The 15,439-nt window shown below is 45.3% G+C and overlaps 1 protein-coding gene and 1 non-coding gene across 5 annotated transcripts in view; one reads left to right on the top strand and one right to left on the bottom strand.

Annotated features, from left to right (window-relative positions):
• The first annotated feature begins 220 nt into the window (after positions 1 to 220).
• MTMR12 (myotubularin related protein 12) overlaps positions 221 to 15,439 on the top strand; it is an 88,373-nt gene continuing 73,154 nt past the window's right edge. For 3 of the 4 annotated variants that reach the window (XM_028849145.2, XM_015139779.3, XM_028849144.2), the window contains exon 1: positions 221 to 429. In XM_028849145.2, the coding sequence (XP_028704978.2) occupies positions 349 to 429 (81 nt within the window). In that variant the 5' untranslated portion in view covers positions 221 to 348. 4 annotated transcript variants of the gene reach the window in all.
• On the bottom strand, positions 3,393 to 3,499 carry LOC114679057 (U6 spliceosomal RNA). The gene has a single exon (XR_003730747.1). It is a non-coding gene; the product is annotated as a U6 spliceosomal RNA (small nuclear RNA).

The following is a 15,439-nucleotide window of genomic DNA, read 5'->3' as shown; positions in this document are numbered from 1 at the left end:
TTCGGCCGGCAACGCCTCTGGCCAGTCAGAGACAGCATGAGGGCGGGCTTTGCCGCAGGAAGGTGGTGATTCTCGGCGGGTCAGACCCTCCTGCGGGAGGGTGGGCGTGGCCTCCAGTAGCGGTCTCCTTGCTCTGTGGGCCAGAGCGCGGGGTGGGCGGGGCCCACGGGCCTGGGCGGGGCGAGCGGTGTCAGCGGCGGAGCCGGATGCGGGCGGCACCGCGGCGGTCGCGGCCCTGGGGATGGGCGGAGCCCCAGCCGCTAGTGCTGGTGGCCGCCGCTGCTGCCCCAGCTGGAGCCCGAGCCGCCACCTCTGCGTCCGCGCGGCGCTGCTTCCCAGGGCGGCGGTATGCTGGGGAAAGGAGTAGTCGGCGGTGGCGGCGGCACCAAGGCCCCCAAGCCCTCCTTCGTGTCGTACGTACGCCCTGAGGTGAGGGGGCGCCGCGCAGGCGGGGCGTGGGGCAGGGGCGGCCCGGGAGAGGGGCGCCGGGAGCCCCTTCCCTGCCGCGGGGAGTGCCGCGGAGCGCTTCCTGCCCTTGTGCCGGGCGATGGGGCAGCCAGGCGGGCTGAGGCCGCAGGGGCGCGCTGGGGCCTCCACGCGGGCCAGAGTGGGGACCCTGGCGCAGGCAGGCAGGTGCCCGAGCGCAGGGCCCGGCCGCTGGAGGCTGGTGGAGGGGCCCGAGCCGAGAAGAGATTGCGGCCCAGAACGCCCCTGGGGATTCTGGCCCAGGACCTGGGGTTGTGGGCACTGCTGGGAGGGGTAGGGCCGGGGGTCGGAGCCCCTAACGGGGCCTGCTCGGAGCCCGCGTGGGTCCGTCCTGCCTCTGGACTTTCTCAGTGAGCCCGGGAGCCCGCCGGCCTCCGCTGCCGACCTCTGAGTGCCTCGGGTGCCGCTGGCGGGATGCCTTGCACCTACGTCCGCCTCCCGTCAGCTCTGCGGGGAGAAACGGGGGTCCCTTAGGAATTCTCCGCTGTCGCTTCTTTCTCCTCATCCCCTCACCATCATCCTTTCTACCCACTTCTTACTGTTCTGAATCTTCAGGTCAAGAAGTTTGTTCATTCATTCAGATAATACTACTTGAGCTCCTACTATGTGTCAGGCACTAAGTGCTTGTGATAGACATCAGTGAACAAGACAGAGATCTCTGCTCTCCTGGAACTTATTTGAGGGGGAGAGGAGAAACAGGGTGAATTATAGATATTTAAGTAAATTATACTGTGTAGTAGGAGGCGATAAATATCGTGGTAAAGGAAAGAAATCTTTTTCCTCCGCGCAAAGGTGGCATTTGAGCCGAGACTTGAAGATGTGAGGGGTCTGAGAGAAGAGTCATCCAGGTAGAGAGAACAGCCCCCGGGAAGGTTGTGAGGTGGGAGTGTGTCTGAAGGGTTGGCGGAGCGTCAAGGAAGCCAGCATGGCAGAGGCCCATGGACAAGGGGGACAGTCCTAGGAGAGGAGGTTAGAGAGATCAGAACTTGTAGGCCTTGCTCAGGGCATCTTGAGTAATAGTTCTTAATCCAAATGCCTAATGAGATGCCTTCTCATTTTGGATCTGTGAAGGTTTTTTTCTGCTCTTCTCTCCAGCAGAAGTGCAGAATCACCGCCAAATTTGTTGCAGATGTCCTCCCACCTCTGTAATGCAGAAGCACGTGGGCTGTGGATGAGAGAGCTGATCAGGGACTGCTTCTGTAAGACCACCTGGGGCCTGAGGCATTTGCATATGTATCTTTAAATTCAAGATATGTGTGTTTTCTCCAGGGGAGAGTGCTCTTAAAATTGCTCTTATTTTTAGTCCTAGTTGTAAAATACAAACCATTTCCTCTGTTAGCACTTGACGTGGAGTCAGGGTCATCTTACAGTTTCAGCAGGCTTCCCTTGTAGTATCACATGTAAATAATATGGTCAGTTTCTCTCTGTGTCTTTTTAAAACATTTAAAATTAAAAAAAATTTTTGTGGGTATAGTAGGTGTGTATATTTAATGGAATACATGAAATATTTGGGCTGGGCGTGGTGGCTGACACCTGTAATCCTAGCACTTTGGGTGGCTGAGGTGTGTGGATCACCTGAGGTCAGAAGTTCGAGACCAGCCTGGCCAACATGGTGAAACCCCGAAATTAGCCAGACGTGGTGGTGCACACCTGTAATCCCAGTTACTTGGGAGGCTGAGGCAGGAGAATCGCTTGAACGCAGGAGGCAGAGGCTGCAGTGAGCTGAGATCACACCACTGCACTACAGCTTGGGCGACAGAGTAAGACTCCATCTCAAAAAAAAAAAAAAAGAAAAGAAATCTTTGGATACAGGCATATAATGCATGAATGGAGTATCCATCACTGCAAGCATTTATCCTTCCTTTGTGTTACACACTATCCAATTATACTCTTTAAGTTATTATAAAATATAAAATAAATTATTGTTGACTGTAGTCACCCTGTTGTGCTGTCACTTACTAGATCTTATTCTGTTTTTTTTGTACCCATTAAACATCCCCACTTTCCCCTTCCTAGCATTTGGTAACCATTGTTCTGCTATCTCCATGAGTTCAATTGTTTTAATTTTTAGCTCCCACAAATAAGTGAGGACATGCAAAGTTTGTCTTTCTCTGCCTGAGGTAGTTCATTTAACATAATGACCTTCATTTCTATTCATTGTTGCAAATGACAAGATCTTATTCTTTTTTATGGCTGAATAGTACTCCCTTGTGTATATGTACCACATTTTCTTCATCTATTCATTTGTTGATGATGGACACTTTGGTTACTTCCAAATCTTGGCTATGGTGAATAGTGTTGTAATAAACATGGGAGTGCAGATTTCTCTTCCATATACTGATTTCCTTTCTTTGTTTCTTCCTTCCTTTTTTAGAGATGGGATCTTGCTTTGTTGCTTAGGTTGAAGTACAGTGGCATGGTCACAGCTCACTGTAGCCTCCACCTCCTATACTCAAGCGTATTTCCCAGGTAGCTGGGACTACAGGTGCATGCCAGAGCACCTGGCTAATTTTAAAATTTTTAGTAGAGGTGATGTCTTGCTGTCTTGCCCAGGCTGCTCTCAAACTCCTGGGCTCAAGCAATCCTTCTGCCTCAGCCTCCCAAAGTGCTGGGATTGTAGGCGTAAGCCACCACACCTGGCCCTGATTTCCTTTCTTTTGGGTGTTATACCTAGCAGTGGGCTTGCCGGATCATATGCTAGCTGTATTTTTAGTTTTTGAGGAACCTCCGTACTGTTCTCCACAGTGGTTGTATTGATTTACGTTCCTACCAACAGTGTATGGGGGTTCCCTTCTCTCCACATCCTTACCAGCGTTCGTTATTGCTTATCTTTTGGATATAAGCCATTTTAACTGGGATAAAATGATATCTCATAATTTTTTTTTTTTAGCATTTAAAGATTTGTTAAAAATATGAAGCGCTTCATGAATTTGCATGTCATCATTGCACAGGGGCCATGCTAATCTTCTCTGTGTCCTTCCAATTTTAGTATATGTGATGCCGAAGTGAGCACTCACTGTAATTTTGATTTGCGTTTCTCTGGTGATCAATGATGTTAAGCACATTTTCATATACCTTTTTTGGCCATTTGTATATCTTCTTTTGAGAAATGTGTATTCAGATCTTTTGTCCATTTTTAAGTGGATTATTAGATTTTTTCCTATTGAGTTGTTTGAGCTTCTTACATATTCTTGTTATTAATCCCCTGTCAGATAGACAGTTTGTAAATATTTTCTGCCATTCAATGGGTTATCTCTTCATTTTGTTGATAGTTTCCTTTGCTGTGCAGAAGCTTTTTAACTTGATGTGATCTCATTTGTTCATTTTTGCTTTGGTTGCCTATGGTTGTTGGGTATTCTTTGTGTCTTTTTTTGATAGAGCCCTGGTTGAAATGCAACTGATCCTTAAACTTTTCAGTGAAATTAAATTACAAGTGGAAAGTCTTCTGAAATGTGGCCAGAGTTCAAGAATGTTCAAATTCTTCATCCACCAAGTGCACATGTTGTAATTAAACATGTTTCCCTCTTTGCCCACAGTGCATCATACATTTCCTTTGAGGGATAATTAGGGAAGGGGAGTGGTTCAGCTCCAAAATAAGCCTGAAGTGGTCACATTTTTCAGATCCTTATAGTTGGCAGTTTTGTTTTCTTGCATTAAAATAATGCTGTGCAGACCCTATGTCTCTTTGTTGTAGTCTGACTCTAAACATGTTTTGTAACGGAGGATAAGGCTGTGCCCTAAATTGTGGATGGTTTTTTAAAAGATAAGGGTTAAGGGTAAGGCCGGGCGTGGTGGCTCACGCCTGTAATCCCAGCACTTTGGGAGGCCCAGGTGGGTGGATCACGAGGCCAGGAGATCGAGACTATCCTGGCCAACATGGTGAAACCCCATCTCTACTAAAAATACAAAAATTAGCTGGGCGTGGTGGTGCGTTCCTGTAGTTAGTCCCAGCTACTCAGGAGGCTGAGGCAGGAGAATCGCTTGAACCCGGGAGGCAGAGGTTGCAGTGAGCCAAGATTGCACCAGTGCATTTCAGCCTGGAGACAGAGTGAGACTCCATCTCAAAAAAAAAAAAAAAAAAAAAAAAAAAAAAAAAAAAGATAAGGGTAGGAAGGGGTGAGAAGGCAATGTATTTTTAAGTATATAGATTTTGCCAGGTAATCATATTATGGGAAATGCAGGTGAGCAGCATCAAGGCATGGCTTATGTGCTTCTGAGAGCCCTGGGTCTGGTAACTTTCTCTTGGCTTACGCAGTGGGAGGAGTTCCTCAGGACACTTTTCTGAACTGTCCTCTCCTATTTCTACCCTGCTTTCCCTCATGTTGCCTTTCTCTGAACTGCCTTGGTGTATGTCATGCTGTTGCTTATTTCTTTTTTCTTTTTTTGAGATGGAGCCTCATTCTGTCACCCAGGCTGGAGTGTAGTGGCATGCTCTTGGCTCACTGCAACCTCCGCTTCCCAGGTTCAGGCAATTCTCCTGCCTCAGCCTCCCAAGTAGCTGGGACTACAGGCGCGCACTACCACGCGTGGCTAATTTTTGTATTTTTAGTAGAGATAGGGTTTCACCATATTGGCCAGGCTGATCTCGAACTCCTGACCTTGTGATACACCCGCCTCGGCCTCCCAGAGTTCTGGGATTACAGGCGTGAGCCACCCCGCCCGGCCAACTGTTGCTTATTTCTTTGTCTGGGTTTTGGTAGCTGGGAAATCTCAGTTTCTTAGACACCTGTTTGCTGGTGGATGACTGAGCTGCCAGAACAACCTTTACACCTTGTGATGTAATGATACCTGTACCTGGTGATAAGCTTGTTCTTGGCTGATCAGATAGGTTCAGCAGTGGTGACCTTCAGTATGCCAGAGAATCTGTCAAGAGTCAGCACTTTGTGTTAGAAACAAAAGTGCTTAACTGGATAAAGTATTTTAAGATTATGCTTTTAAACATGGTGAGCTTATTTTTTTTTCCTTGTGATCAGAAAGGACTGGCATCGGACAGAATAAAATGAGGACTGGTAGTTAACTCTGACTTTTAAAATTGGATTGCTGCCAGAGTAAAATGGATTCTTCTATCCTTGATTATTCTAAATCAGTGAATGTGACAGTTAAAACCTTAAACCATAATTTAGGACCTTTGATTATGTTTTGAAAACTCTGCTCAGAGGGTTACAAATTGGTAAAGCTAGTTAAGTGGGCAGCTGATGGCTCTGAAAGTTGAGATGAACAAGAGAGAGGGATCTGGGGCCATCTTGATGGTACCTGTTGACTGATACCTAAAAACATCACAGTACCCCCACTCCAGCCCAGCTCCAGACACAGGGTGCAAAGGATGTTGTTGCCTCTGGGGGACCTGCTGGGTGCTGAGCTCTGCTCTAGGGAGGGATATGGTTATCGTTTGGGCACCAAATCCATCTTTCTTGTTAAATAAAACACCTGTTTGAATTATTTCAGAAGCCATAAGCATTCTTTGTAGAAAAATAAGGTACAGATAAGCAAAAACATTTTTTAAAGAAAGATTATAAACATAAACAACTAGGAGTGTATTCTGTACACTTTAAGCAGATATATGTGTAGGTATATATATATTTTTTAATCAAATTGGGATTAATATTGCTGATCATATTTTGTCATCTGCCTTTTTCACCAAAAATGTGTATTGTAAACATCTTTCCATGTCAGTTGCTATCCCACAATGGCATTTAAAATTAGACCTTTGAAACTGGCCAGGCAAAATTTAGCTTTCAGAGGGTGGTTGTACTTGTACCCATTTTGTGGATTTTCCAAATAGGGCTAAAATGTACTTTCTAAGAGTTTAGGTCAGTGTTTGACCTGAATGAACTAATAATAGTTAATGGGCACTTATTTGTGGATTTTTAGCTTTGGAAGAGAATTTAAAGATAATATACTCTGCCTCCATTATACTCACCCTCCATTATACAGATGTGGAAACTGAGGCCCTATAAAGTTTAATATCTTACCCACAGATACAGTGTTATTGCAGAACAGAGATAAAAACTCTCTCCTAATAGCCAGCAGTGCCAGTACTAAACAAGGGTCGCAGGAGCTCAGGAATGGTTTTATATAGATGTGGGAAGAAAAGTCAAGAGAGATGAAGATTGAGAAGAGTAAAAAAATATATATATGGTGTTAATAGCTTTTTTTTAAAATTTTTTCACTTATCCCTCAGGAAAAAAATGCATTCTGTTGCCTAGTTCTTATTTAAGGCCATTTCTTTTGGTCAGGAGAAGTGAATATATGATCCTGTAGTCTTCCCAGAGATATGACTGTGGGTATATACAAAATAAAAATGAATAATTACTAGTATTTATTAGGTACTTCTGGGTTCCAGGAACTATGCATATCTCATTTTCCCCTTTCAGCAAGTTTCATGAAGGGAATATTACTGTTACCCGTCTTTTTTGTTTTTAGATATGGAAATTGAGACTCAGAGAAGTTAAGTACTTTGTTTAAGGTCATGGAGTATGTGCCAGGATTTAAACTAGAGCAGTCTGACCTCAGGGCCGATTCTGTTATCCTTACATTTATGAACGTAAGGAATAGTACTAGTGAAACATGCTTATATCATGATTAGCCTTTGCACACTAGAGTCGTTCCTTAGTAGTGTTCTCTAGTAGCAATTTCTTTTTTGGCTTTTGCTAGACTGTCAACCAGGTAACTGCCGAGCAGATACAGGGATCTCTTGGTTGTTTTCGTCTCTAGAGCTGGTGTTTTCGAAAGATATAATTAATTTAGTTCAGCACATATTTACTCAGCACTTGCGGTATCCCAGATTTTTTATTTTATTATTATTATTTTTTGAGACGGAGTTTTGCTCTTGTTGCCCAGGCTGGAGTGCAATGGCGCAATCTCAGCTCACCACAACCTCTGCCTCCCGGTTTCCAGCGATTCTCCTGCCTCAGCTTCCTGAGTAGCTGGGATTAGAGGCATGTGCCACCACGCCCTGCTGATTTTGTATTTTTAGTAGAGACAGGGTTTCTCCATCTTGGTCAGGCTGGTCTCGAACTCCCGACCTCAGATGATCCACCTGCCTTGGCCTCCCAAAGTGCTGGGATTACAGGCATGAGCCACTGCACCCGGCCGTGGTATCCCAGATATTGTTCTAGGTATTGAGTGGGGATACATCAATTTACAGAACAGATGAAATTATTGGGATGATTTTTGTTGGACCACTAACTTTGATGTCTGGCAGATAGATGATAATAAGAAGAGATTAACTTGTCTTAAACAGATCTCCTGCCTTAGTCCTAGCAGGAAAAATAACTTCAAAAACAAAGTCTAGATCCTTTGCCTTCTTTTTTTAGGAATTCATTACCTGGCCGGGAGTGGTGACTCATGCGTAATCCCATCACTTTGGGAGGCTGAGGCGGGTGGATCACAAGGTCAGCAGTTTGAGACCAGCCTGGCCAATACAGTGAAACCCTGTCTCTACTAAAAATACAGAAATTAGCCAGGCGTGGTGGCGGACACCTGTAATCCCAGCTACTCAGGAGGCTGAGGCAGGAGAATTGCTTGAACCTAGGAGGCAGAGGTTGCAGTGAGCTGAGATCATGCCATTGCATTCCAGCCTGGGCTACAGAGCAAGACTCCGTCTCAGGAAAAAAAAAAAAAAAAAGAATTCATAACCTTTTCTCCGTTCTCAACTAATTTTTTAAAATCTTCCAGAACTCACCCAGCTAATTTCTTAATTGCAGAATTTTCTCCTTGAGCTTGGATGTCATTGGTAGGCCATCAGAAGACATTAAAAGTCCCTCCTGAAATGGTCACTTTCTTAGCTGTGGCTTTAGCCTGATGATCTGTTCAAAGCTTCCGCTTTTTCTCTCCTGCCTGTGCTTCCTGCAGCATCTCCCTGAGTCTTATCCAACACCACACAACTTCTGCAGATGGAGCCTCAGAAAGCATCATCAGGCTCTGTCAAGCAGCGCTTCCTGCAGCCTGATCAAACAGCTTCCACATGGACAGCCACTGTCTAAGAGCAGATACTTCTGCACCCTACTTCCAGCTCGAACGTTAAAATCAGGGCTGCCATCAGAATTTCAGGCTGTGGGGACTCCATATTTAGAAGTTTAAAGTTCTGGATCTTTCTCTAAACATCCTCAACAGGATGTTGGATGTTCTTCCATATTAAACCACCCTATGTGATGGTATGCTTTAGAGAAAATTCCAGTCTCATAGGGGCTAAACAACTTTCTATTGCTACAAAAAAATGTATACCTTATTATGATAAAGACAATATAGTAAAGTGCAGAGTTTGGAAGTTAGAAAAATGAAAGTGCCAATGATGGTACCTTAACCAAAGCAATGATTCCATTTTTAAGTATGTCTGTGTTCGTGAGTGTGCACCTCATATGGCTGCATTTCTTTTCTTTCTTTTTTTTTTTTTTTTTTGGAGATGGAGTCTCACTCTGTTGCCCAGGCTGGAGTGTAATGGCGTGATCTTGGCTCACTGCAATATCTACTTCCTGGGTTCAGGCGATTCTCCTGCCTTAGCCTCCTGAGTAGCTGGGACTACAGGCATGCACCACCACATCTGGCTAATTTTTGCATTTTTAGTAGAGTTGGGGTTTTACCGTCTTAGTCAGGATGGTCTGATCTCCTGACCTCGTGATCCGCCCACCTCAACTCCCAAAGTGCTGGAATTACAGGCATGAGCTACTGCGCCCGGCCTATGATTGCATTTGTAATTGTGTAAAAATTTATAGCCTACATGTGGTTGTCAATGTGTGAAGATGTTGTGCTTGATCCATATTGGTAGATTATATAGGTTAAGTTGTTTTTCCAGTAAATACGCACTCTCAGTTTCTCATCAAGTTGTGCTTGTGACTTCTGATGTGTTTTTTTTTTTTTTCTTTGGGATGACAAAGAGGGCAGCGGGTTTGTAGCCATTGATAAGAGAACATGCAGGTTCTGAAAAGGGCTCAAGCTGAGATGTTGGCTTTGTTAGGATGATGCCCATAGTTGCCACCTGTGGGGGCCTACATGAGGTTTATAAAAAAGCAGCAGTAGACATCCCTGGTAGATGGAGTTTTGATCAACTACAAATTCAGCAACATTGATAAGCCAAAGTTGTCTCAGCCTAGCACCCTGAGTTTATTCTCACTGAATCAAGTTTATGATGGATAAGTGCTATGTAAAAATGTCTTGTAAACTTTCAAAATGAATCATTTGAAGTAAACCTCTTGAGATTGAACTGAAATAGTTCTTTTAACCTCTAATCCCCTGTTGGCTTTAGGAGGAAGAATAGGGGAGGTGGATATAGAGAGAGATTCTGGGAGGGAGTACAGTGCTAGGAGAGATGGAAAGGCACCAGGGCCTCACCCTTCCTTTATTCTCCTTTGCTTAGCTCCTGTATCGCAACTCTAAGGAAAGCAAGAGCTTGTCAGTAGCTCTTCATACTAGCTGTAATGCCAGTTCCTTTAAGCTTCCTTATGTTTCTACCTCGAAAATGGGAATAATGATATGTCCATGTTATATAATAGACATGTATGAACATTTATTAATATCAGATGCCATTATGCATGTAAAGCCCTTAGCACAGGATACTTAGCATGTAGTTAACCTTTAAGAGATGTGGGTCGTTATTGTTGTTACTCAGAAGTTTCGTCAGAGCCACGTTGATGGTTTCAGAAAGTTCTTAATCATTAATCTTAAGAGTGCATAAATCTCTCCCAGCTAAGGTATTAGTAAAAGGGGAGTATTTTGTTGTGATTGTTGCCATGTTGTCATGCCAGGAATGACAGGAAAGTTCACTGTGTGGTAACTCTTAGAAAATTTTTCACTATCAAAATTTCTTTTCCTTGTTCCTTTATACATTTGCAAAAGATTTGGTTATATTTAAAATTCCAACCTAATGAGAAGCTTTACTTGTTGACTTTTTTCATTATTAACATTTGGCCTTTGACATTTTGCTAGTTTCGTTGTGTGGAGTTATTTTTCTTCCCTCTTCCCTAATTTTTTTTTTTTTTTAGACGGAGTCTTGCTGTGTCGCCTGGTCTGGAGTGCAATGGCGCGATCTTGGCTCACTGCGACCTCCACCTCCCGGGTTCAAGCGATTCTCCTGCCTTAGCCTCCCGAGTAGCTGGGATTACAGGCTCGTGCCACCATGCCCAGCTACTTTTTGTATTTTTAGTAGAGATAGGGTTTCACCATGTTGGTCAGGCTGGTCTCGAACTTCTGACCTTGTGATTCACCCGCCTTGGCCTCCCAAAGTGCAGGGATTACAGGCGCGAGCCACTGTACCCAGCCCCTGTTTCCTAATTTCTAATGGTCTCTCTTCAAAGGTTCAATTTTGTCCGTTTATCACATCTCTTTAGTGGTTCATTTAAGATATGAGTAAATCCGGCCTGGCGCAGTGGCTCACACGTGTAATCCCAGCACTTTGGGAGGCCGAGGTGGGTGGATCTCGAGGTCAGGAGATCAAGACCATCCTGGCTAACACAGTGAAACTCCGTCTCTACTAAAGAATACAGAAAATTAGCCGGGCGTGGTGGCAAGCGCCTATAGTCCCAGCTACTCAGGAGGCTGAGGCAGGAGAATGGCGTGAACCCCGGAGGCGGAGGTTACAGTGAGCCAAGATTGTGCCACTGCACTCCAGCCTGGGCAACAGAGCAAGACTCTGTCTCAAAAAAAAAAAGAAAAAAAAAGATATGAGTAAATCAAATCAAGTAAAATCATAACTAGCATAAATAAAATCAAATTGTCTCTGAAACTAATACTCTTATGTATTTCAAAGGCAGTTGTAAAACCATGCTGTTTTGATTTCACATTTAAATACTTTTCCTAAAATAATAGCCATTGCTTTTCCCTCTCATACCCTGTCCTTCATTTCCTGTAGACCTGGCTGGTGCACAGGCTTTCAGAGGTGGCATGTGAAACCTCAGTTGTTTTGGGAAGGGAGGGATTTCAGCCGTAAGATAGGGCTTATGTATGAGTGGGGGCAAGGGAAGCCCTGGCCACAATGATGAAATATGTTGAAGATGACCTTCGTCTTGTGACAGATTGCCAGCTTCTGTTTCAGACGATGTTTTTTGTTTTTGTTTTTGTTTGCTTTTGCTGAGAGTTTTGTTTTTGTTTTTTGTTTATTTTTTTGAGATGGAGTCTGCTCTGTCATCCAGGCTGGAGTGCTGTGGCACAGTCTCCACCTCCCAGTTGCAAGCGATTTTTGTGTTGTCTCAGCCTCCTGAGTAGCTAGGGTTACAGGCGTGCACCACCATGCCCGGCTAATTTTTGTATTTTTAGTGGAGACAGGGTTTCGCCATGTTGGCCAGACTGGTCTCAAACTCCTGATCCACCTACCTTGGACTCCCAAAGTGCTGGGATTACAGGCATGAGCCACCGTGCCTGGCCTTTGCTAAGAGTATTGAAGTACTTGAAAATACTTGAAGTGAATGAGCCCTGTTTTTCAAATAAAAAAATCTATGTTCCTCCAAACATAAAATTGAATCTCTTGAGATTAACTTCCCAATGTGTCCCTGTACTTGGGAGCAGTAATGATTCTCTTTCACTCTTGGTCTCCCCGTGAATATTTGCCTCCTGTCTATGCAAACCACTGGGAATAGCACTTTCCCTAGGGGGTCAGTCAGTCTGTAGTATTGGGTATCTTGTTAGTTAAAGAGAGGAATCTGGGACCCAGATCCCAGGGATGAGTTGTTTGGCATCAGTAGGTATGCTGTTTTATCTCTGAGGGATTCCTGGGCTGGCCTTAGTGTTTATACTTTGTGCCTTCTCCTTTGATGCCCCAGTGTATTCTCTTGGCCCCTCTTTTTCTCACTCTTTACCTACCTACTTACCTGTCATCTGTCTGCAGCCCCCAGCTTGCCTAGTTTAGCTTCAAGTTCACTTGCCCTACAAATCTCTCTTTCTTTTTTTTGAGATGGAGTCTTGCTCTGTTACCCAGGCTACAGTGCAGTGGCGAGATCTCAGCTCACTGCATCCTCCACCTCCCAGGCTCAGGTGATTCTCCTGCCTCAGCCTCCTGAGTAGCTGGGACTACAGGCGCCCACCACCACACTTGGCTAATTTTTGTGTTTTTAGTAGAGACAGGGTTTCACCATGTTAGCCAAGCTAATCTTGAACTTCTGACCTCAGGTGATCTGCCTGTCTCGGCCTCTCAAAGTGCTGGGATTACAGGTGTGAGCCACTGTGCCTGGCCCCTACAAATCTCTTTATGCAGCTTTACGTTCTGGAGAAGAGAAGTGGCTGCTTTTTCCCTTTTTGTTTTAATGGTCACTTTCTGCTACCTGCTGAATAAAGATGATCCATGCTAAAAGGGTGACAGGAAGAACCTGGTGTACCTATAAGTAGTACCCGAGGAGTGCAGTAAGTATGGCAGATGCAATCTGGGTGGCAGACAGAGAAGGGATATGGGAGCTCTGGGGTGCATGAGAGAGGCCCTCAGTGTGGTGTGGTGTGGCTCTCCTGTCTGGTCTTGTTACAGAGGAGCAGCTGAGGAATAAACCAACCGCAATAGGAGTTTGAGGATGGGAACAAGGTGCATTGTGGAAGAGACTTTGATTTTGGAAAGTTCTGATCCAGACTCAGCCACTTGTTGGTGACCTTAGACATGTAACTTTGCCTATCTGAGGCTTCCTTTTCTTATCTGTAACATGTATAGGTGTCTTCCCTGCAGGCTTATTTTGAGGATGAGAAAAAATAAATCATATAAACCCAGCTAAGGACCTGACACGTGGCAGATACTCAACAATGGCTAGATGCTTTTATTACTAATAACTTGAACTGGAAGATTTGTTATTTAAGCAACATTTTTATGTAGTACCATTTGCTAAGCACTATTAAAATTAGGAATGCAGAGAAATAGTCTGTGCACTCAGGAGCTTCACGTTCTGTTGGGGAGATGGCTGGGGTTCTCTGCACAGAAGTTGGAGCTGCCTACTTATGAGGGAGGCATGCCCAGGTGCTCTGGGGGCACAGAGCAAGACCCACTGCAGAACCTGAGGCAGCATCCGCTCTTATGCAAAAGCTGTGTAGGTCTTGGAAAGGTCGACATTAAAGTGAGATTTGGTGTGGGGAGGAGGGGAATAATGTAGCATGCAGGCAAGAGGGGTGTGAAAGGCTCATAGCTGTGTTGGGACTGGGTGGCATCTTTCCCCATCCCTTGTGTAAGGTGTGTGCACACGTGTGTGACGGTGAGAGAGAAGTCTTGAGGAATAGAATCCAGGGGGCGCTCCTAGGACCTGCAGGAGTATCTCCAAGACTCTATGAGGATTCCTTCTTTCTGTGACATGCTGCTGTACCATAGATCAGTCTGGCCCTTAGTGAGCCTGTGGGCACCTCTCATCTGTCTCTGGTTCCTCTTGCCTTCTTCCTGCTCCAAGCCTTTTAACTTCTCCCAGCTCTTCCCCTAACTTAATGTTTATAGAGCAGTTTTGGAGGCGGTGGTAGTAGGGGAGGCACAGATGGCAATGCCATGTGTCTTTGCAGCTGCTGTCAGTCACATCCGTTAGCTTAAATCATAAAGCAGTGACAGCCCCATAACTGCCACCTGACACCTTTTTTCTGGCACTTGCACATATCCCAACACAACAGTCTTTACTTTCAGTATAATGTGGTAGTTAAGAGCATGGCGGCGGGCACGCCTGTAATCCCAGCACTCTGGGAAGCCAAGGTGGGCGGATCACAAGGTCAGGAGATCGAGACCATCCTGGCTAATACAGTGAAACCCTGTCTATACTAAAAAATACAAGAAATTAGCGGGGCATAGTGGTGGGTGCCTGTAGTCCCAGCTACGCGGGAGGCTGAGGCAGGAGAACGGTGTGAACCCGGGAGGTGGAGCTTGCAGTAAGCAGAGATGGTGCCACTGCACTCCAGCACTCCAGCCTGGGTGACAGAGCAAAACTCTGTCTCAAAAAAAAAAAAAAAAAAAAGCATGGCTTTGGTGTCACACAGAGCTTTGCTACTTGCTAATGGTGAATTTGGGCTGGGTGTTTAACTTCTCTGAGCCCCAGTTTTCTGATCTGTGAAATGGGAATAAAATAAAAGTATCTAGCCCATAAGGTTGCTGTTAGTCTTAAGTGATGCAATCTATGGAAAGCTGTTTACACAGTACCTGGCATGTAGTGAATATTTATTAAATGTTATTTAGTTGCTATTATTCCTCACCACCCCAGAAGCTGCAAGCTGCAGCTGTGTGTGTGTGTGTGTGTGTGTGTGTGTGTGTGTGTGTGTGTGTGTTTTCGCTTTCGTGTGTGTGTTCTTTGGGCCACCAGTGCAGGTCCTGATTGTGGCAAGACTTGACCTCATTTCCTTCCAGCATTGTTCTTCACCAGCACTCTTAAGTGTGTGTCTGGAGCCAGGCATGCTGTCCCTCTTATAGGACTGTGCCATACCCACCATGGGTACATTTACAGTCTACCTAGAGGACCTCCCTTCCTGCACAGTTTTCTTTTTCAGTGAATTGTTTCATAGATTTCCTTTCTGTCCTGTAACAGTATCTTCATCTGTCTCAAGGGCTTCTAGGAGGACTTGGGGTTTGGGCAGTATGTTAAGTCCAGAGCTTAATGTCTGCGGTTCAGCTTGGCTTCCCTCTCCTTTCAAGTGAGCCTTCCCAGCTTCTGCCAACAGCACCCTTTTTTCCCTAGTCACTCATATGCCAAACCAGTCACAGCCCCCACTGTGCCCTTTGTGGGGCCCTCTGTGGTGATCTCTCTGTATTTCCATGGCCACCTTCTGTCTAGCATTTCCTGGTGCCTGCAACCACCTACCACAAGAGCTTGACTGGCCGTTCCACTTCCCACTGCTCCCCATCTGCACCACCCCCAGAGGCCCACACACCACAGCCAGCCTTCTGCTGAATGCGGCCTTCGTGGTGTCATCTTCCCTTTTAAGAGCCCTCCACACTCCTTGCCCCTTCCACTGATCCAAATCCTAACCAGCTTTCAAGGTGCAGCCAAGATCCTGCCTGCTTCTGGTTCTGTTGAAGGAG

This window comes from Macaca mulatta, chromosome 6 (assembly GCF_049350105.2).
Source record: "Macaca mulatta isolate MMU2019108-1 chromosome 6, T2T-MMU8v2.0, whole genome shotgun sequence".
Classification (NCBI taxonomy): Eukaryota; Metazoa; Chordata; class Mammalia; order Primates; family Cercopithecidae; genus Macaca; species Macaca mulatta.
The sequence above is the reverse complement of the archived record's forward strand: the minus strand, read 5'-3'. Positions and strand labels throughout refer to the sequence as shown.